This window comes from Meles meles, chromosome X (assembly GCF_922984935.1).
Source record: "Meles meles chromosome X, mMelMel3.1 paternal haplotype, whole genome shotgun sequence".
Taxonomy (NCBI): Eukaryota; Metazoa; Chordata; class Mammalia; order Carnivora; family Mustelidae; genus Meles; species Meles meles.
In genome coordinates, this window is record NC_060087.1 from 115376276 (window position 1) to 115399287 (window position 23012).

A 23012-nucleotide genomic window follows, 5' to 3' on the forward strand; every position below is an offset into this window, starting at 1 on the left:
AGAAAGAGAGGAAAGAGAGTGTGAGCAGGGGAGGGCAGACGGAAACAGAGGGAACCTTTTTTTAAAATATTTTATTCATTTATTGGAGAGAGAGAGGGAGCACAAGCAGGGGGAGCAGCAGGCAGTGGGGGAGGGAAAAGCAGGCTCCCCGCTGAGCAGAGAGCCCGATGTGAGGCTTGATCCCAGGACCCTGGGAACATGACCTGAGCCGAAGGCAGAAGGTTAACTGACTGAGCCCGCCAGGCGCCTCCACAAATAATTTCTAAGAAAAACTACTGAATTTTTTAAAAAAGCATTGTATACTCAGTGAAGAAAATTTGGAATATACAGTATAAAGAAGTAAAATCATTATAACTCTTCTCCCTGAGATCATTTTTATGATGTTATTATATTTTTTCCTGTATGCATAGGTATATATAATATTTATAAAACTATAATCACAGTACACTTTACCACCACAGGTACCACAACATCAGTATTATTAAATATTTTGTGTGCTGGGGACTCGGTGTACAAAGAAAGCCGCTATATGGTTCCCCTCAACCTTGGAGTGTCTGCTGTGAAGGCACGTCACGAATTGACTATAACAGTCTCAGACTTCTAAGAGTTTGGGTGCTTAAGAAATCACTTAGCTTTTGGGGTGATGTTTTTCCCCTGCTGTGAGGTGAGAGAGTCTGTTTGGAATGGGGGTGGGGAACAGCAATTTATGTTCAGTGTGACATTTTAGCTTGTTAGACTACAGTGTGTTAAAAAAATTTTTTTCTACGGTGTATTTTTTTTAACTAAAATTTCAAACATACTCAAAAGTGGAGAGAACAGTATAATGAATCCCCATATGCTCATCACCCCAGTTTAAAATGTTACCATAATTTTGCCACATTTGTCTTCGCTCTTTAAAATGTTTTGTTTTCTTGTTGCTGAACTGAAGGAAAGTTCATATCCTGTCATTTTATGTCTGCAGTCTTAACTATTCATCTCTAAAGCATACAGTTGGTTTCTTATGTATAACTCTAATTCATAATCATACCTACAAAGTTACAGAAAGTTCTCGATTTGTCATACCTGAGTTTCTCTTACAAGCTACGGTTTTTTAATATCTGAGGTCAATCCTGTAATGCTGCGCCTGAAATAGTCCTATTTCTTTTTCAGATTAGTGATGATGAACCAGGTTATGACCTTGATTTATTCTGTATACCTCATCATTACGCTGAGGATTTGGAAAAGGTGTTTATTCCTCATGGACTAATTATGGACAGGTTAGTAAGATCTTCAATTTTGGGGTTTTTTTCTTACAGTAATTTCAAGTGTCAGCAACTGTTTTAAGTAGTTGATATTTGAACATAAACTAGGCCAGCGTGTCAAGTTAGAGATGTTTTCTATTTTAGAGCCCTCTTTACAAACAAGGTCCAGGGAGAGCTTACTCATTACCCAGCGTTAAGTCATGGTATACTGGGAGTCTGTATGGAGTAGAGCAAAGTAAACAGCAAAGGGAGATTGGAGGAATGAACTCCAGTCTTTGATTCCTCGACCTTGAGCAGGGTGATGGACTGGGGCTAAATCACATGAAGGGAAGGTCTGAGTTTGATTCATATGTGCATCTGGCTTGCAAATTGCTCCTTAACCGAATTGCAGTGAAATACCTAATTTGGTATTTAAATGCTTGCCTTGTGGGTCTGGCTAGTTTGTTTTTGATGTTCAGAGCACAATATCAGTACATGAGTGTTGCAAAATATTCTAAGGATTGAGGCCATGAATGAGAAGAATAGGGTTCACTCCTCTCAGCGCCCCGTGCACAGTCCTTCCCTACACACAGGTTATGCACATACACGAATGTGCGAATGTACGTGCAGTAAACTCTTGACTCGCCCCAAAACTTAACTACTAGTAGCCACCTGTGGACCAGAAGGCTCACCGATAACATAAAGTCGATTAACACATACTTTGTATGTTATATATATTCTGTACTGTACTCTTATAATCAAGTAAGCTAGAGAAAAGAATATTTTTTATTAAATATTTTATTTATTTATTTGACAGAGATCACAAGTAGGCAGAGAGAGAGGAGGAAGCAGGCTCCCTGCAGAGCAGAGAGCCTGATGCGGGGCTCGATCCCACGACCCCGGGATCATGACCCGAGCTGAAGGCAGAGGCTTTAACCCACTGAGCCACCCAGGCGCCCCAAGAATATGTTTTTAAGAAAATAATAAGGAAGAGAAAATACACTGATAGGACTGTATTTATTTTTGAAAAATCCCTGTATAAGGGTACTTGGGCAGTTCAAACCTGTGTTGTTCAGGCATCAGCTGTGTTTCATTTTAACACATAGGAATGTGCTATCATACGGGTCTGAAATTTATTGGACATTTTTTCATATTCGTATATTTAGAGCTATCTCATGTATTTAGAAAGTTGCATAACAGTCCCATTTTCTGACTGTACTGTAATTGATTTAAGCAGTCCTTTATTGATGGACATGCAAGATGTCTCCATTATTTTGCTTTTACAGACCACACACTAGAAGGAAACGTCCTCTTACACATGTTTGGGCACTTGCTTCAGCTTGATCCATGGGGAAATTCTGGGTTAGGGGGAAGGTATTTATTGAATATTTTCATACTGCCAGATTATCCCAAAAAGTTACTGTAATTTTTACTCCCAGTGTTATATGAGAGTGCTCTCTATTTTTTTTTAACAGTCTCTTACAATATTCTCTATTATTGGGGAAATTTCATTTAGTCCGAATTTGTCAGTCTGATAGGTGGAAATGGTATTTTAATTTGCATTTTAAACATTTATGTTAGGTGTTACAGTGTATATGTTTTTTGAAGATTTTTTTTTCACTTTTTTGAAGCAAGAGTATAACTCATGAGGGGCAAAGGATGTGTTTTGTGGAAGTTTAAAGCCTAAGGAGGATGTTTGTTATAAAGCTAAATGTATTTTTAAAAGTTAATTTCTCTTAAGTCAATCAGAGAAAGACAATTATCATATGATCTCCCTGATATGAGGAAGTTGAGAAGCAATGTGGGGGTTTGGGGGGTAGGAGAAGAATAAATGAAACAAGATGGGATTGGGAGGGAGACAAACCATAAGAGACTCTTAATCTCACAAAACAAACTGAGGGTTGCCGGGGGGAGGGGGGGTCAGGAGAGGAGGGTGGGGTTATGGACACTGGGGAGGGTATGTGCTATGGTGAGTGCTGTGAAGTGTGTAAACCTGGCGATTCACAGACCTGTACCCCTGGGGCTAATAATACATTACATGTTAATTTAAAAAATAAAAATTTTTTTTAAAAAGTCAATTTCTCTTAAATCCCTGATTTTATTTCCGTAGGACCGAGCGGCTTGCTCGAGATGTGATGAAGGAGATGGGAGGGCATCACATCGTAGCCCTCTGTGTGCTCAAAGGAGGTTACAAATTCTTCGCTGACCTGCTGGATTATATCAAAGCACTGAACAGAAATAGTGATGGATCCATTCCCATGACTGTAGATTTCATCAGACTGAAGAGCTACTGTGTAAGTGTGTCTACTCCTGAAACCAGTGTTGTATTGTGCGTTCACTAAAATTTAAATAAAAATTTAAAAAAATGTGTATGTGTATATATACACATACATTTTATATACGTACATGTACATATACATAAATGTATATGTTTTTTAAAAAGCATGGCAAACGGTAGGTTTTACTGTATGTTTTTGAAGCTCTACAAACTAAACTTACAAGTTCATTTCACTTGGTTACAATGAGATTTTCTAGTATCTTCTCTACTAGTTTATATCCAGGTGAGTATTATCTTTTGCAAGCTAGTCAGCTTCGAGGCTATCCACTTATTTTAAAGAGTTTTTGGTTTGGTTTTGTTTCTTGGATTTTTTTAAAACCCCTTTTTAGGAGTTGCCCTTGGGACCTGGGGGATATTTTTTTTTCTTTTATCTTTTCTTTTATTTTTTTCAGTGTTCCAGGATTCATTGTTTATGCACCACACCCAGTGCTCCATGCAACACGTGCCCTCCACAATACCCACCACCAGCTCACCCAACCTCCCACGCCCCTCCCCGCCAAAACCCTCAGTTTGTTTCTCAGAGTCCACAGTCTCTCATGGTTTGTCTCCCCCACCTATCTCCCCCAACTCCCTTCTCCTGTCCTTCTCCTCTCAACTCCCTTCTCCTCTCCATCTCCCCATGTCCTCCATGTTATTCCTTATGCTCCACAAGTAAGTGAGACCATATGATAATTGACTTTCTCTGCCTGGCTTATTTCATTCAGCGTAATCTCCTCCAGTCCCGTCCATGTTGATGAAACAGTTGGGTATTCATCCTTTCTGATGGCTGAGTAATATTCCATTGTATATACAGACCACATCTTCCTTATCCATTTGTCTGTTGAAGGGCATCTTGGCTCTTTCCACAGTTTGGTGACTGTGGCCATTGCTGCTATGAACATTGGGGTACAGATGGCCCTTCTTTTCCCTACCTCTGTATCTTTGGGGTAAATACCCAGCAGTGCAATTATACTTACCATTGGCAGATAGCTTCTGTGGAGCTGGATTGGTTTGGTGGGAGCAGTAAGTCATTTGCAGCCGAGTCTGATGAAGAAGGTGGGTTGTTTCCTAGAAAGGCGGCAGGAGGGGGTTCGGGTCCCCCTGCCCGTGTCCCTCCAGCTCAGATGCTTCATGATACTGACACAATGAGCGGTATTGGCCCTGGGATGAGCCAGAATCGGTGATCTGTACATGTGGATTTCATCATCTGTAGTTTTCTTTGGTCACGTGCATGTTTGATTTTTGTGAGTTCGTGCTGTGGTTTGCTTCTGGTTGCATGAGTTGCTATTTTCCTTCAAAGTGGGGTTTCTCTTGCCTTCTTCAAAGATTAGAATAAGTGTCTGCTGTTTGTGGTTTCATGAATCTGTGTCGTGCATCCCTGTAGAAACTGGCCTTCTGTTTATGTTTTCCCTGAGAATAAGACCACTTATCTACATTAACTTACACCCTCATTCTCCCAGTTAATCATCTATTTGACCCAAGTGTTTGACCTTTTCCAGGTTTTCGTCAGTCCTACGGGTGACTGGAGAACCACTGAAGACAGTCTCCCTTTCCCCTTGAGCCCCACTGTGCTCACGTACCATGACATTGCTTCATACTCACAAGCTCCGTGTAACTTGTTGGGGTCTTACATGAATTAGAGAATTGTTTAAATACAGAGTTTGGATTTCCTCTCCCCAGAAGTTAGTGAGCGAGTGAGTTAGCTGGTTTACACTAAGATATAGTGCTAGTCAGTAGTAGCTGCTGGCAGGTGTAGGTACCCAGCCTTCCGTGTCTTGTTGGCTTAGAGTCAAAACATGTACTTTCAGACCGTGGTATGATTTGTTTTTTTTGATCTCCGTAAGTGCCCCCCTCTATACCATACACACATGAAAATCAGTTTTGTTACTTTATGTCTTAGATTTCCTTTCTTTTGGGATCTGCATAGAATGTTTTTTCTTTGAAAATAAAACTTGTTAAAAAAAATGAGGGGAGGGGCGCCTGGGTGGCTCAGTGGTTTAAGCCGCTGCCTTCGGCTCGGGTCATGATCTCAGGGTCCTGGGATCGAGTCCCGCATCGGGCTCTCTGCTCGGCAGGGGGCCTGCTTCCCTCTCACTCTCTCTGCCTGCCTCTCTGCCTACTTGTGATCTCTCTCTGTCAAATAAATAAATAAAAAATCTTAAAAAAAAATGAGGGGAGTTTAATGTTAGTAATTTCTTTTTAAAAGTATTTTACGGGTGCCTGGGTGGTTCAGTGGGTTAAGCCTCTGCCTTCAGCTCAGGTCATGATCCCAGGGTCCTGGGATCAAAGCCTCGCTTCGCATCGGGCTCTCTGCTCAGCAGGGAGCCTGCTTCCTCCCCTCTCTCTCTGCCTGCGGCTCTGCCTACTTGTGATCTCTGTCTGTCATATAAATAAATAAAAAATCTTTAAAAAGAAGTATTTTATACTTCCAAGAACAAATTGAAGCTGTAGAAACAGTTTGACCCTGTAATGCCATTTTCTACTGTTAGGTTTTTTCCTATTAGTTTTAGATCTTAGAGGATTATTAAGCTGCACTCCTCAGCTGATAAAAAGAGTGAAATCTTTTTTTTTTTTTTTGAGAGAGAAAATCTTTTTTTTTTATTTATTTTATTTGACAGAGAGAGAGAGATCACAAATAGAGCAGCAGGCAGAGAGAGAGGGGGAAGCAGGCTCCCCGCGGAGCAGAGAGCCCGATGCGGGGCTCGATCCCAGGACCCTGAGACCATGACCTGAGCCGAAGGCAGCGGCTTAACCCACTGCCCAAGAGTGAAATCTTAAACATAAGCCAAGCAAGTTTTTAGTTAGTTTTTACATAGAGAAAAATATTACCTGTTCTGTTTTATGTGAAATTCTGTGTGGATTTACTACTAAACAGTAGAAATTACATTTGTATGCTTACTGCAGATTTGAAGTGACATTTCTGCCCTATTTAATAATCAGCTTGTCATGGAAGATATTCACGTACATATAAAAAACCAGACAGCCTAATTGGATAAAATCATAAGAGGGAAATTTAAAATTGTGGCAGCATTAATGACATGGATGTCAGTATAGTTTCACGTGCTGATTTTCCCCAGTTTGGAATAGTGAATTAAACATTAACTGATCTGTACTAATCCTAGAGAAATGCTCCATGGTCTATTAAATGTTTCTGGAATATATAAAGAGCCCTAACAATATCAACACACCCCATCTAGTTTTCCTTCAAAATAAAAATAGCATTTTTTGATGAAAGAATATGTGCTTATTAATGAGAAAAGCATGCCACCCCAGGAAATAAAGACATGAAGGAATTAAACTCACCCTAAATTCTACTACCACTTTTATCTCTAATATTTTAAAGAATTTTCACATACATGTCATAGTTTACATACTTTTTTTTAAAGATTTTATTTATTTGAGAGAGAGAGAGAGAAGGAACAGGGGACGCGTGGCAGAGGAAGGCGGAGAAGCAGACTCTACTGAGGAGGGAGCCCAGTGTGGGACTCAGTCCCAGACCCTGAGATCATGACCTGAGCCAAAGGCCGGCGCTTAACCCACTGAGCCTCTCAGGCACCCCACATAGTTTACATACTACTATTCAGATTAGCTGGGTAGGATTTTATTTGCTCAGTGCTTCAGTGGGAAATTGCTGGGCATTCCAAATACTGTATTTCATTCAAACTCTTAAGATATCACTGATGTTAAGACTTACCTCTGTTTTTTGTACTGCTAAGAAAGAAGACGCTGTTGGTTATATTGTAAGTTGCCGTCAGTTGTAATATATTGACTTCAGGGGTATTAAAATAGGAGTGTGCATCTTAAACAATGAGATGTTCTGTCTCTAAGGCTCTGTGACATTCGGAAAAATGAAATAATTGATAAATATGCAAATGTATTTTCTTGTGAGTTCAATTTTGTAGGAAATTTTTTCTTACCAATTTTATTTCATCTTAAAAAGATGAAGCCTCAGGAGGAAAAATTACCAGACAAGTAAATGTCTTGTGGCAATACTTTCGTGTGGGCCTTAAACAAAGGGAAAATGAGCCTAATTTACTGTGTGTCCAGACAGAGTGGCATACATGAAAATGAAATTGATCTTAGAATTTGAAATCTTGCAGAAAACTTTTTTGTGTTCTGAATTATTATCTCCACATATATTTGAGAACAGGGAGGCTCAGAGGGGTGAAGTGACTCGCCAAAGATCATATGGGTCTTTGATTGGAACCCACACCTTTCACTCTGCAGAACTCAGTCTTATTTGGGAAAACTTAGAACTGACTCCAGCCATCTAATAGAGCCATCAAATACGTGCTTTTTTTTATTTCTTCATTTTCTACTAGTCAGGAGTGGTTGGTTGTTTTTGTTTTTGTTTTTGAGAGGGAAGGGTGGAGAGGGGCAGAGTCCAGAGAGAGAATCTCAAGCAGGCTCCACGCCCAGCATGGAGCCCTGCGTGGGACTTGTCTCATGACCTGGAGATCGTGACCTGAGCCGAAAACAAGAGTCACACAGTAAACTAACTGTGCCACCTAGGTGCCCCTCCGAGTCAGAAGTTCTGTCTGCAAACAATCCACCTGGCCCATTGTGGGATTTTTTTTCCCCCTCAGTTGTGGTCAGGGTGTGTAGAGCTATAATTCATTCAGCCTTGATCTTGGAAGTTGCATGGTTAGTAGCTTGATTGAACTGTTTAATATATCAAAGATGTAAATTACCTTATAGTAATCTGTAAGAAGGTAGCTATTTGAGTGAACTTGGTTAAAGAAAAATGCAGAAAATACTGGAGTAGTTTCTTAAAGTATCTCTTACAAGAAGAGAGGCCAGTAGCTTTCAGTCTGACCTTTCCTTTGTGTGGATTTAATCCTTGCTTTAAGGTGTGCTTTTTCCTCTAGAAACGGTTGAAGTTAAATGTAAATGTGCTACTTGGATGTTGACCACTAGTAAAGCTTATCTTCTGTAAAACTAATCTCCCCTTCCCATATATATGTATGTATGTGTGTGTGTGTGTGCACGCGCGTGTATATATATATACATATATATATATCAATCAAGTGGAATGATTTATGTCTCTTTCCTGCTTACTGAATTAAGACCATAGACAGGTGTGGGGGAAAGAATTTGCTCAGTTTACATGGGAGGGAGCGGGGATGCGCACCACCTCTGATATAAGGAAACTTTAACAGAACTGGTGTCAGAAGTATGCTCTGTAGCTATTTCTGGTGGATTTTCACTTTGATGTTCGCCAAGGTATATAAACACCCTGTTTCTTAGAACATAAAGGCAGTGTTCAAGTTTGGTCTTGTGAACCAGAAATTTTGTATTAGGAAATTGAAGGACATTGATGAATTCACTCAGGAAGCACACATTGATCCTCTGCTGTATACAAAGCCATACCAAGTAGTTCTGTTGAACATGTTCATTCTATCAGATCCTAGTCCCAAACCAGTCCTGGAATGAAAAGCATGAAGACTGGATGCAGTAACTTCTGAATCGAACCTCTAGGTACTAAATACTGCCACTGACTCAATTCTTTCTAGTATGTTGTGCTAAACAGTGTCTTTGATTTGATTAGAGCAGTGCTGACTCATAGAACTTTCTGTGGTGATGAACAGTACAGGGCTTGGGGCACCAACCCCCTGCACAGTTGTAAATTCTTGTGTAACTTTTGACTCCCCCACAACTTAACTACTGATAGCCTGCTATTTGCCAGAAGCCTCGCTGATAATAGATAACAGTGAACACGTATTTTGTATTTACGTCATATACTGTATTTTTACAATAAAGGAAGCTTGAGAAAAGAAAATATTATTAAGGAAACCATAAGGAAGAGAAAACACATTGACCGTGCTATTCGTGTTTATCCAAAAAAATCCATGTGTAAGTGGCCTGTGCAGTTGAGACCCGTGACGTTCAAGGGTCAGCTGTAATTTGCACATGCGCTTAATGGGCCACTGTAGTGGACAGTGCGTGGGGTAGATGGCCTAAGGGCCCTGCTTCCTGAGCATCATTTTAAAAATTATTTTTACTTATTTATTTTTTATTGTTGAGTTAGCCAGCATATAGTACATCATTAGTTTTTGATGTAGAGTTCAGCGATTCATTAAGTGTGTTTAACACCCCGTGCTCATCACCACATGTGCCCCCCTTAGTACCCATCACCCGGTTACCCCATCCCTGTACCCCCCTCCTTTCTGAGACTCTCAGTTTGGTTCCTGGAGTCCCGAGTCTCATGGTTCATCTCCCCCTCTGGTCCCCCCGTTCATTTTTCCCTTCCTTCTAATGTCCTCCATGTTATTCCTTATGTTCCACATATGAGTGAAACCATATGGTAATTGACTTTTCCTGCTTGACTTACTTCCCTCAGCGTAATCTCCTCCAGTCCCGTCCATGTTGATGCAAAAATTGGGTATTCATCCTTTCTGATGGCTGCGTAATATTCCATAGTGTATATGGACCACATCTTCTTTATCCATCAGCCCGTTGAAGGGCATCTCGGCTCCTTCCACAGTTTGGCTATTGTGGACACTGCTGCTATGAACATGGGGGTGCACGTGCCCCTTCTCTTCACTATTTGTATTTTTTAAGTAAGCTCTAGACCCATCGTAGGGCTTGCACTTAGCATCCCAAGATCAGGACTCACACATTCTCCCCACTGAGCCAGCCAGGCACCCCTCAACTATTAGATTATTTTTTAACTGGTGATAATAGTTAGACAAATATAATAAATAGATAAAATAATGAATAGATAAAATAAATAGATAAAAATAATAATTTTTTTAAGCAACATGTTCTTTTCAAAACACTCATAAAATATAGGTAAGTAGATTGCTCCCTGGGTGTATCTCCTTCCAGACTTTTTTTCCGCATCTGTTTTTAGAAAATTGGGTATCTGCCGTTTCTCATCTGAGGTGCCGTCTACCTGTGAAAGCATGTGTTTGTAATACTCTCACTGCTGTTGACACTTGATCAGGGTATACAGGAAAACGGCAAAAGGACAGAGGACAGTCACGATGAGGGTGTGCAGAGAAAGCATGCTTGGGATGTGGCGGACCGGGGAAGTCATTCCTTCTGCCCGTCCCTCCGTCCTGGGGCTCCGGAGGGACAGCCCCAGGTTACCTGCATCAAACAAGCTGCGAGGCGCTAAGCCCAGACTTTGACCTCAGTAGGAGTCCTAGCCTAGCCCTTGTGGGAGCTCAGCTTTGGGGGCGGGCCTCTGTATCCTTTTCAGCAGGAGGAGATTGCTTTGTCCCAGGCCCGTCTTTCGCAGCCCTCTTCTGTTGTCTTTTCCAATACTACGCTGTGGTCCCTGTTGCCTGGAGGGTCACAGAATCCCTAGGGATAGACAAATAGGAATAAGCAAAGTACCTTCCTATTTCTCTTCCCATCATTTCTCCCAGACTCAAGAAAGGTAATTGGGGGCACCTGGGTGGCTCAGTCACTAAAGCTTCTGACTTTGGCTCAGGTCCTGATGCGGGGGTCCTGGGATTGAGCCCTGCATCGGGCTCCCCACTCGTCAGTAGGCCTGCTTCTGCCTCTACCCTCTGCCTCTCCCCGCCCGGCTTGTGCTCGCGCTCTCTCTCTCTCTCTCTCTCTCTCAGATAAATAAAATCTTCAAAAGCAAAAAAGAAAGGTAATTGTGCATGTGAAACTAATACAACATTGTATGTTAATTATACTTGAATTAAAAAACCTGGAAATCATTACTGCCAGTCTTAACACTTAAGCAAGAGAAAAAAAAAAAGGGTAGACCAAATGGAAACAGAGATGCTAAGGGTAGAGCTGTAGACTCAGAGAGCTTCTGTGGGAATTTTACATAGTTGACAATGACATTCTGCGCTAAGGACAGGTGGGGCTCTCTGGCTGGGAAGAATGGGGTGATGGGATGGTAGAGAAGAGGGGAGAACAGTGGGGGCGGCAGGAACTCTCCCCTCTCCTGGGCCAGCCCCACCGTCTCCTTCAAGAGGGGACACACAGGAGTCACTCAGTAATAAGCAGGAGTACGGTGGGAAGCTTGTCCCACCCAGGAGAGAAGGGAGGGGGCGCTGGGGACCGAGGGAGGTCCGCTGGTGAAGGGCACTTAGACCTGTATTCTAGCACAGTGGGCTGTAGCCGTGTTCTTCGGCGAATCTTCTTTATTAGCCTCCACTGGTCCACGTGGCAGGAAGCCTCAGAAGACGGATGCCTGGGGACACCTGGGTGGCTAAGTCCGTTAAGCTTTTAAGTGCCTGCCTTTTGCTCAGGTCACGATCCCAAGGTCCTGGGATTGAGCCCTGTGTCAGGTCAGACTCCCTGCTCAGCGGGGCGCCTGCTTCTCCCTCTCCCTCTGCTGCCCCCCTTACTGTGCTCTCTCTCTCTCTCTTTCTCTCTCTCTAATAAATAAATAAAATCATTAAAAAAAAAAAGGCCTCAGAAGAGATTCAAGCTAAAAACCTTGGAGGCAAACAGGAGTATGGAGATCTGGCTGGCAAGCTTGCATGCTTGAAGTTCTTTTTTCTTACCCTGTCACCGTAGTCTCTGGATCACAGGGCTTTTTCTGTGACTCCATACTTTTTAGTTCTTTCTCTTAAAAAAAAAAAAAAAGAAAAAAAAAAAAGAGAGAGGTCATTGGGAATTGGAGTGTAATACCAAACTTCTACAGAAGATGTCACTATATACTTTGATACACAGTGTACATCATTTACTATGACTCACGATCGTGGAAAGCTCCAGGTTTTGTATTTGGGTTTGGGTTTTTTGTTGTTGTTTTTGTTTTTGTTATTGTTTTTGTTTTTGCTATTAATCACTTCCCTGTGTTTAAAACCCTGGGTTTTAAGTTAGTTAGAATAAAGGGTATCTGTAATTTCCTTAAGATGAAGAGTAATATGCTAGATTTTTTTTTCATATCAGAAGTCACGCTTAGGTCTGTTTAGGTTGCAACACTGAATAGTTCGGGCCCAATTGTGTTTTTCAAAGATGACACTCCATAAAAAATGGACATGTATATTAAAGCATATGACGAGAATGGAAATGCAGAAAAGTAAAAAGCCCTGTAATCCCCATTCCCACCACTCAGAGATAATTGATGTTATAAAGCTGTTTAGAATGCTGAGCAAAAGTGGTTTCTTAGGCAACACATTACTCTGCTAGTTGGTGTGTAAGATTGCAGATTCTTTTTAATAGCTGTGCGGTATATTGCTTTGTGCAGGTGGACCAGACTTAAATAGGTTCCGTTAATAGATTTGTTGCTTGTCCCCCGTTTTCTTTTTTTATAACTAGTTGACACAGTGAACCTCCTTGTATGTACCTTCGCATATGTGTGAGTTTTTATAGCACTGGTTCCTGGAAGTGGGACCGCCGGGGTGACTGGCACACATGCTTAGAATTTTAACAGCTTATTGCTGTGCCATTTTCAAAAGAGGTTGTACCAGTTTGGGGTGCCTGGGTGGCTCAGTCGTTAGGCATCTGCATCTGCCTTCGGCTCAGGTCATGATCCTAGGGTCCTGAGATCCAGCCCCCCATTGAGCCCCGCATCGGGCTCCCTGCTCAGCAGGGGGCCTGCTTCTCCCTCTCCCACTCCCCCTGCTTGTGTTCCCTCTCTCACGGTCTTTCTCTCTCTCAGTTAAATAAATAAAATCTTTAAAAAAAAAGGTTGTAGCAATTATCCTCTCACCAAGAGTGCTTGTTTCCCTTCACTTTGGTCAACGTACATCACCAGGCTTAAGTTTCACCAGGGTGAACGGGTGAACCACATGGATTTGGTGTTTGCTTCTCAGATCGATATCATTTTGCATGTTCTGGCCTTTTCCATGAATTGCCTACTTGCGTTCATTCTTCATTTTCCTATTGGCTTCTCAGTCTTGGAACCCGGTATACAGAGGAATATTTGTTACAGATCTTTTCCTTCAGTTTGAGTTCAGGATATGCCTAGGTTTTTACCCTTTCTAAGAATGTGAAAATATTACTTCTACATTTTCTTCCAGTCTGCTTATGGCTTTGTTTTTTACATTTAGATTTTAATCCATCTGGAATTTATTTCTGTGTCTGCTGTGAGGTAGGGATCATATTTTTTTCCCCCAAATGGATAACTGCTTTGTTGAATAATTTATCTTTCCCTTACTGCCTCCAAATACCATCTTTATCATATACTAAGTCCTCCTATATTTCTGAGTGTGTTTCCAGGCTCTGTTCTGTTCCTTGGTCTCCTTGTCTCTTACTGTGCTGGCACAATGTTGGCTCCAAATTGTCATTGTTACCATCACCCACTCCGGTGGATATGGAGTATTTTCCCTTTGAAATTCCTGTGCGGGTTTCTCCTGGATTCTGTGATAGCAGAAACCTGGGAGCCTGAGAGGTAGGCCCTGAAAAACTGCTAATCAGACCTGGTTTTCCAGACTGTGCTGAAGATGACATGGGCCTGGGCCAGACTTTTGAGTGCAGTATTTTTGGGCTTGAGTGTGATACAGACCAGAACCTAAAATTTGCTTGATTCATGGGATTGGTCCAGGGCCAGAAGCAGACATCTGTCAGACTACTAACTTCATGGTTCAGAAATGACCGTGACAGAAGATGGGTGGCTCTTCTGATGTACCCACGGGGAAGTGCTGTGTGCCCTATTTTTAGGGCTCTGAGGAGCATCAGATCAGTAATGGCCAATTAGAACTTTCAAGTTTTTACTAATCTCTAGTTGAAAGTTACCTAGTCGTTCATTTCTTTAAACATATCTTCCAGTTTGTATCATTTAGAATATCATAATGCGATGACATTAGATGGCTAACTTCTAAGATTTTATTTATTTATTTGGCAGAGAGAGATCACAAGTAGGCAGAAAGGCAGGCAGAGAGAGTGAGAGGGAAGCAGGCTCCCTGCTGAGCAGAGAGCCGGATGTGGGACTCGATCCCAGGACCCTGAGATCATGACCTGAGCCGAAGGCAGCGGCTTAAACCACTGAGCCACCCAGGCGCCCCAGATGGCTAACTTCTAAAATCTTCTAGTTCCCATTTGATCATTTGAGATGTGTGTGTGTGTGTGTGTGTGTGTGTGTGTGTGTGTGTGCACAAAAGGATATACATGGATACTTACATATCTTTTTTTTTTTAACTAGAATGACCAGTCAACAGGGGACATCAAAGTCATTGGTGGAGATGATCTCTCAACTTTGACTGGAAAGGTATGTGTCTTGAAGGGGAAGAAAAGAGTTCTCTTGACTTCATGCCAGGAGTCAATTAGTAACACTCTGCTTTATCACTAAGAGGCAGTTCACAAGTTGTTTATGCACTTAAACAAGGGCTGTTTAACCCTTGGAATCAACCTCAGTTAGCTGTCTTTTGCCAGGTCATACAGCAAAGAGGCATCAGAATCCAACATTAAACTTCAACTCCGTATTACAAAGTCCGCTTGTCTTCCTCTGTGGTGATCTAATTTGGAATCCTTCAAAAGTATATGTATTGTGGTGGGGAGGGGGAAGACAGTTTTCTTTATAAAAATAGGCTCACACAGCAAAACATGTAGTGTGGTATCACGTGATAGTTGTGAAAGTGTGGGTTCTAGACATGGGCAGCTTTTTTTCCTTAGGTAAACCCTACCTCCAATGTGGGGCTTAAACTCATGACCCCAAGATCAAGAGTTGCATGCTCTACCAACTGAGCCAGCCAGGCGCCCCAAGACGGGCGGCTTTGATTTAGAGCCTGGCTCACAACTTTGTGTGACCTTGGGCAAATTATTTAACCCCTCTGTCTCCTCTCTGTAAGGTGGGGACCATAATGGCAGTCCCCTCACAGAATTCAGAACGTTAAGTGAGATAATGCATGTAGGCCTCTTACAACAGTTTTTCTGGTAGTTCGAATACTCAGTAAATTTAAACCTACTACTATTTTAAGACATCTCAAAAAGAGTTTTCCAAATACATCAAGATTGTTCCAGTATAGGCAATTGGCAGAAATAATAGAGATGTTAAGATATCTCAGTGTTACCCTTGTGATGCATTGCAATGATGTCTAAGTAACCAGTGACAAATGATAGATTGCTGTGTTTTTCCTGCTGCCAGTTAGTTGCTTATGTAGAAACACTGCCAGTTATAAAGGCATAATCTCATAAAAGTTTCACAACAAGCCTGTGAGGTGTAGGTACTGTTACCCCTGTTTTACAGATCAGGAAGCTAAGACACAGCCCATTTGAAGGACTTGTCCAAAGCCACGCTGCCAGTGAATGGTAGAGCTTGAATTTAAATGCAGGTCTTCTGGCCTCAAAGCTCTTTTCTTTCTCTGGCTTTTAAATGTTTACAGCTTACTTGAACTTGAACGTACAACACTTGTGTCCGATCCTCTTGTCCCGTAATCGGGGTCCTGCCAGACTAATCTTGTCCTCCTCAACATTTTTCAAAACTTCAAAAGAGAAATTATAATCATCTGTGGACTTTCCCCTTCCTGCCCATCCTATGTACCACTGCCAGACCGAGTCTTTCCTTTCCGCGTGCTTTGCCCATATTTAGAAGTCATTTAAAGCCCTTACTCCTATAGTCAGTTTTTAGTGCTGGAAGGGGCCTAGCCTTCAAAGCCTCCTGGGATTCCATTTGACCTTGCCTTTCCCACCTGATGGCTCTGTCCTACTACATGGCTTTGTGATCTGAAGAGGTCTCTTTCGAAAATAATTTTCTTTTCCTGATAGTCACAGTAGAGCACATTTATTGTGGAAAATATCAAGGCGTCTAAGTTGGGTGAAGTTATTCCTTGGTGGGGAGATTATGGGTTATTTAGACTTTTTATTTCAGCCCATTTTGGGGGGACACTCTATGTAGATACATATGTACATAAATTTTTTTCCAGTTAGTGGTTGAGAATATGGACCTTGGACTCTGAAAAGACCTCTTTACCGCTTGGCTAGTTTTATGACTTTAGGCAAATCATCTGACCTCTGAGGCTCATCCTTTTTTTCATTTATGAAGTAAGGATATAGCTATTTGACATGAAATAAGCTCTCCAGAGTGGTAGAAATTCTCATTCTTTATTTTTAAAACCATATATTGAGATTATACTCTAGATACTACAGTTTTGTATTAGATATTTAACCTCTCTGAACTGTGATTGATTTGTACAAGCTATCTCCTATTACTAGAAGTCTATGATTATGACCTAAGATCGTGCAGCTACTTAGAGTCAAGACTAGAATCCAGTTTCTCTGTCTCATAATTCAGTGTTTTCTTTTTTTTAAGATTTTATTTATTTATTTGACAGAGATCACAAGTAGGCAGAGAGGCAGGCAGAGAGAGAGGGGGAAGCAGGCTCCCCGCTGAGCAGAGAGCCCGATGTGGGGCTCGATCCCAGGACCCTGAGATCAGGACCTGAGCCGAAGGCAGAGGCTTTAACCCACTGAGCCACCCAGGCGCCCCTCAGTGCTGTTTTCAAACTATAACTCCATCCCCTGGTACACATTGCTACAGCAGTGAGCCACGGTTAGGATGGGAGAATGTTACCCTTCCGATGTGCTAGCGAGGGTAGAGAAAATGCTGAGAAAGGATCACATAGCAGGTGGTGAAATGATTATTGGCCCATTAATTGATTAAGTTCAGTTTCACTAAAGATTGAGATTGCAGTATCTTGAAAAGAGACAAAGTAGTTGTCATAGGAGGAAAGGGGCAAATGGTAATACAAACTATGGTGGTAATAGTATGCATATTACAAAATATAGGCGAAATCACAGCTCAAACAGGCTGAGGTTCCCAAAAAGAGGTCTGACATTTCTTGCAACCCTGTGGATCTTGTGTGCCCTACCGTGGTAACCACTGACTTAGAAGAATATATAGAACATGAAGATTTTCATGCAATTGATATGTGACCAAGAGGGGAGAACAGCAGGTCACAATATAGCATGACTCTTCCTGTGACAGTGATTAGGACCAGTGTTTGAAACGGGGCCTCGTTCCTCTAACCAGCATGAGAACAGATAGGACTCTTCTGTACTTTGGCGGTGATTCTTAGATGGTTTCTTCTGTAAGGGCTCTTCCAGCTATAAAATTCTGAGAGGTAGAAATTGGGGTGAGGGTTTATGGGGGAAGGAAGCATTGGTACCTTTCTTTAGTTGAGTCCAGGCATGTGAACACATCCAGCAAATACAGATCAGTTTCAGCCTAATGAGAAAACGGGTTTTGAATTGGATTCCGTATGGTGAATTAAAGGCACGATTTTGGAGTTCTAGTACAAATTATAGTTCTTGAACGTTAGAGTTGGAAGATACATACTAGTTCACGTCCCTTATTTAACACATGGTAAACTGAGGCCCAGAGAAGCTTCATGACTTGCCCAAAAATAGACCTCTGTTTAAAGGAGTGAGAATTGTTTTTAAAAAAAGAACATATATAGATCAAATTTTATTTTTAAAAGTTCCACTGCAATGAAAATTTCACATTAAAGAGTTCTAAATCCCAGCAGATGGCCCATTGTTTAAATCAGGCTTTGAGATAGGAAAGTATCTTAAAAACAGGAATTTGGATAATGAGTTTGTTATGATGTGATGTGAGTTATAATTGGAAACACTGATTCACTGTACTGATTTTCATTTCTTTTTCTTCTAGAATGTCTTGATTGTTGAGGTAAGTCCTACATACTTTTAATATAGTGTTTATGATTTTCTAACTTAGTATGCACGGTCCTAAAGGTAATCCAGGGAAAGAAATTCCTCGTCATCAGTTTTAACTGTGGGCTTGTGTTGTTATAAGGGAGTAAAATTGGTTTTTTGGTAAGAAATACTTAGTAATATGTTTTTATTGGATAATGGGAAAATGCTGGTATATTTCTTTCCCCTCTCTTGTGGGCTTCAAAGTTTTTCCTTTCTTTTAAAGTCGATACACATCATCCCCATGTGTGTTTTTTTATGCTTCTCTTACATGTGTGTATCCACATGCAAAACGTATTTGGGGATTTAAGAACATATATAGTGCCGCACTATACATATCCTCTTATATCTTATTTTCACTCATATTAAGTTCTGAGGTTGTTCACGTTGAGACGTGCAGTTGTCTTAAAATGCAAAGTTGCAGCGTCGGTGCTCACTTGGGAGTCCCCTCTAAATGCAGGCAGTGACCGAATCATAGAGTGGGTCCCTTTTCAGTTTTACCGTTACTGCCAAATGACTCGACAGAGCGCTTGTGTGCTTTATGCTCTCACCAGTAGAATGAGTTTTCATTCTTTTATGTAAAATGTCTTAAGGCTTAAGAGCACCAGGAACCCCCAATTCATTTTTATTAATAGAAACTTCAGCTTACGGATCAAAAACTAAACAGGTGATGCTGTCTTCGAAAGATTCGTGTACGTGAATATCCCTGGGCACTAGTTGCTTGGGGGTTTTTTGGGTTTGTTTTTAAGTAGGCCTCACGCCCAGCGTGAGCCCATCGCGGGGCTTGAATGCTCGACCCTGAGATCAAGGCCTGAGCTGAGATCAGCAGTTGGACGCCTAACTGACGGAGCCAACCGGGTGCCGTTGGTTGCTTGTTTCTAAGACTTTTTATTTATTTATTTATTTATTTGACAGACAGAGATCACAAGTAGGCAGAGAGGCAGGCAGAGAGAGAGAGAGGCCAAGTTCGTGTCCTTGCACGTGGCCCTCTTCACATGGCAGCTGACCGTCCCAGCATTTTCCCAGGTTGTGCTCCCGCTGGGGATGGGAGGTTATTCTGGGCATGTGCGTGAGGGGACAGGAGTCTTGGGGCCATCCGAGTTCTGGCCACTGCAGCCCGAAACTCCGCACTTTTCACAAGTCTCCAGCCTCGTGTTTCTGATGGCTCCCAGACTGTACTTTGTGAAGCACCGCTTTGAACCGTCCATCGTGTTTTCATTGAAGAACATTAGCGTTATGGTTTGTTTTGAATAGTCTCTTACTTTTGACTAAGTAGCTAAGATTCACTTTAATATAAAGTCATTTTATGTAGTAAAGCCTTATTAATTTGGATACTTTCAAGATGGCATGGAGCAGTGTTTCTCGGAGTGCCGTCTTTAACCACCTGCTTCTGAGAGTTGGCGACCCTGAAAACAATAGCATTCTTCTACGTATCCACGGGGTTTTGGTGTCTTGTGTTTATAGGATGCAGTTTTATTTGCTCTTTAAATGGCTTGTCTTGGGCACCTGGGTGGCTCAGTTGGTTGGGCGACTGCCTTCGGCTCAGGTCATGATCCTGGAGTCCCAGGGTCGAGTCCCACATCAGGTTCCCTGCTCGGTGGGGAGTCTGCTTCTCCCTCTGACCATCCCCTCTCATGTTCTTTCTCTCTCATTCTCTCTCTCTCTCACAAATAAATAAATAAATGTCTTTTTCTTTTAAAGGATATAATTGATACTGGCAAAACAATGCAGACCTTGCTTTCCTTGGTCAAGGAGCATAATCCAAAGATGGTCAAGGTCGCAAGGTATGTATATAACATTTTGACAGGCTATTTTCTTCATTTGAAACGGGCTGCAGTAATTAATTGTTTCTCATAAGAGTAAATGTTCTCAACTTGTTTTATCTTCAAAAAGTAATGTGATCTCAAATGAGACTCAGTAAATATGCTTTGTAAATAATTTTGTCATGTGTTAATGAAGCCCTTCATTGCAGTCATCTTTTTGCTTAATATTATTAACACTTGGTTTTTCAGCATGCTAATAAAGATGTCACCTTGTCTTGGGTAGCCTCGTAGAACATTGGGACTTGCTTGACGAACTGAGACCAAGGATCCCACACTGGGTTTAGGAGGAGGTAGTAGGGAGGGGGTGGGTTCTGAGGATCCGGAGCTCCTGGAATTGAGTGACGACGTTTGCCAGCCTCCCCTCCGGGCCCTGCCTCTGCTGTTTGGCTGTTGCTTTATTAGCTCTACCTTTGTTTCTAGTGTAATTATATTTAATTATAATTACAGCTTAATCCCTTACAACTCTGAGGGAGCATTGTTTCTCCCACTTTACAAATAGGGACACCAAGGCATAGGGAATTGTCCAGAGGCACAGTGCCCAGCACACTGTGGGGTGAGATTTAAACCAGGCCACCCGGATCACAGTTCCTGCTTTATTTACCACGTTAAGGTTCTGCTAGGCTAACACCTGAGGTGGTTTTTTAGGGTTGTTTTTTGTTTTTGTTGTTGTTTGTTTGTTTGTTGGCTTTTGCAATTTCATCTTTTATTTTTAAGTCTTTGACCACTCTGTAATTTTTGTGTAGGGGTCAGATAGTAATCTAATTTTTTTCCTAAATGATTAGCTGGTTTTGATAAACCCCTTTTAAAGGGTCCAAGTATCCCATATCGAGCATCTCTGAATCAGCGTGAGCCTTCTATGAACCATCCGTCTGTCATCAGTTTGTCTTATCGGGCTTCTCCGATAGCTGGCCCCGTATGGGTAGGTCCCTTTCAGTGGATTGGAGACAGTCGTAACGAGAGGGTCTCTATCCACGTTGCACTCTGGGGCACTAAGTGGTTTCCTGTAAGCCAGGCCTGCACTTGCTTATGTCTCTCCTGTGGCACAGGGTACTTCTGTAGCCTTGGGATAGTCTTTTGTCCCTCTTTCCTGGAGTGGGCTGCGGAATTGAGGTAGACTGCCTCATGAGAGAGGGCTTTTGTGTTGCTGGCGGCGTGGAGTGCCCAGAGAGTGCTTTGGTCATTCCTTTCTTAACGATGGAGCTGGCCTAAGTCAGTGTTTTCTTAACCTTTTTTTCTTAATCCCGCCCTCACCGTTCAGTTTTAATATCGCAGACACCTGTTCATGGCGTGTATGTAACCTGTACTTGACACATAGAGAGTAAGCCCGGCGGCTCGTTCTTCTTATTCAGTGCAGGTTTAAGAAGGACTACGTAAGCATTTTAACTTAAAAAGTTCAATTAAAATTTACTTATTTATTTTTTAATATTTTTTAAAGATTTTATTTATTCATTTGTCAGAGAGAGAAAGCCCAAGCATGGGGAGTGGCGGGCAGAGCAGGCTGAGGGAGAGGCCGGCTCCCCATGGAGCAGGGAGCCGAATGCGGGAGTCGATCCCAGGACCCCCGGGATCATGACCCGTGTAGGAGGCAGTTGCCTAACTGACCGAGCCACCTGGGTGTTCCAAGAAGTTCGATTAAAAATTTAAAAACTATTAATCAGTAGGAACGGCTGATGGAATGGCTACCTTGGCAAACGGCTTGTCGGGTTTGTGAGAAACTAAGCACGTAGCTGCTGTACGACTCCAGCACTTGCATTTGTCCCAGAGAAATGAGAACTTAGGTCCTCCTGGAGATTCACACACGAAAGCTCGCAGCAGCTTCATTTGTCATAGGCCCAAACAGGAATCAACCAAAATGCCCATCAGTGGGTGAATGACGAAACGGACCACAGGGCACCGTTCCTTGGAGTCCTGCTCAGCCATACGAAGGAACACGGGACAACCTAGATAAGCCTCAAGGGGCTTGTGCTCATCAAAGCCAGTGTCCGGGGTGCCTGGGGGACTCAGTTGGTTAAATGTCTGACTCTTCATCTTGGGGTCATGGGTTCAAGCCCCGTGCTGGGCTCCACGCTAGGTGTGGAGCCTCCTTTAAAAAAAAAAAAAAAAGCCAGTCTCAAAAGGTTGCCTCCTGTATGATTCCGTTTATGCAGCCTTCTTAAAGTGACAAAATGCTAGAAGTGGAGAGCACATGAGTGGTTCCGGGGGGTGAGGGAGGTGAAGGTGATGTGTGACTGTAAATAGCCTTGTGCGATGGGACGTCCTGTCATCCCGAGCGGTGGTGGTTACTTGAACCCGCATGTGTGATAAAATTGCACAGAAACATACTCGCACACGAACGCATGCGTGTGAAACTGGTGGGATCCGGATAAGGTCAGTTCCCCGGAGCCCGCGTCTTGGTTGTGGTGATCTGCCAGTTAATGTGAGCTGTTAGTATTGGAGGAGGCTGGGCAGGCGCCACATGGCACGTCCCTGCGCATTTTTGTGACTTCCAGCAATCTATAATTATTTATATAATTGTATCAAAAATTACATAATTATTTCAAAATGAAGAATTTGAATAAGCTGTTCACATTGGACTTTATATCTGCTTAGGAACTCTTAACATAGGCATAGCTCAGTTTATTGTGCTTTTGCTCTATTGCACTTGGCAAATACTGTGGGTTTTTTTTTTTTAAGATTTTATTTATTTGAGAGAGAGAGACAGCGAGGGAGGGAACACAAGCAGGGAGAGTAGGAGAGGGAGAAGCAGGCTCCCCACCAAACAGGGAGCCCCATGCAGGGTTCGATCCCAGGACCCATGACTTGAGCTGAAGGCAGATGCTTAATGACTGAGCCACCCAGGCGCCTCTTCTCATTTATTTATTTTTGGGGGGTTATACTTATGTAACTTATGTAACTGAAGTTATGTAACTCCCCCCCCCCAATATATGCTACCCACGCGCCCCAGGTACTGTGTTTTTTACAGATCGAAGGCTCGTGGCAACCAGCATCGAGCAAGTCTGTAGGCACCAGTTTTCCAACAGCATTTGCTCACTTCACGTCCCTGTCACCTTTTTTTTAAGATTATTTATTTATTTGAGAGAGAGGGAGAGC

The 23012-nt window shown here is 42.3% G+C and overlaps 1 protein-coding gene across 2 annotated transcripts in view; it reads left to right on the forward strand.

Moving 5' to 3' along the window:
* The window catches only part of HPRT1 (hypoxanthine phosphoribosyltransferase 1), a 41739-nt gene that overhangs the window by 15183 nt on the left and 3544 nt on the right, over positions 1 to 23012 (forward strand). For both annotated transcript variants that reach the window (XM_045996285.1, XM_045996286.1), the window contains exons 2-6: positions 1150 to 1256; positions 3331 to 3514; positions 14594 to 14659; positions 18059 to 18076; positions 19801 to 19883. In XM_045996285.1, coding sequence (XP_045852241.1) covers positions 1150 to 1256; positions 3331 to 3514; positions 14594 to 14659; positions 18059 to 18076; positions 19801 to 19883 — 458 coding nt within the window. The remainder of the gene's footprint in view (positions 1 to 1149; positions 1257 to 3330; positions 3515 to 14593; positions 14660 to 18058; positions 18077 to 19800; positions 19884 to 23012) is intronic.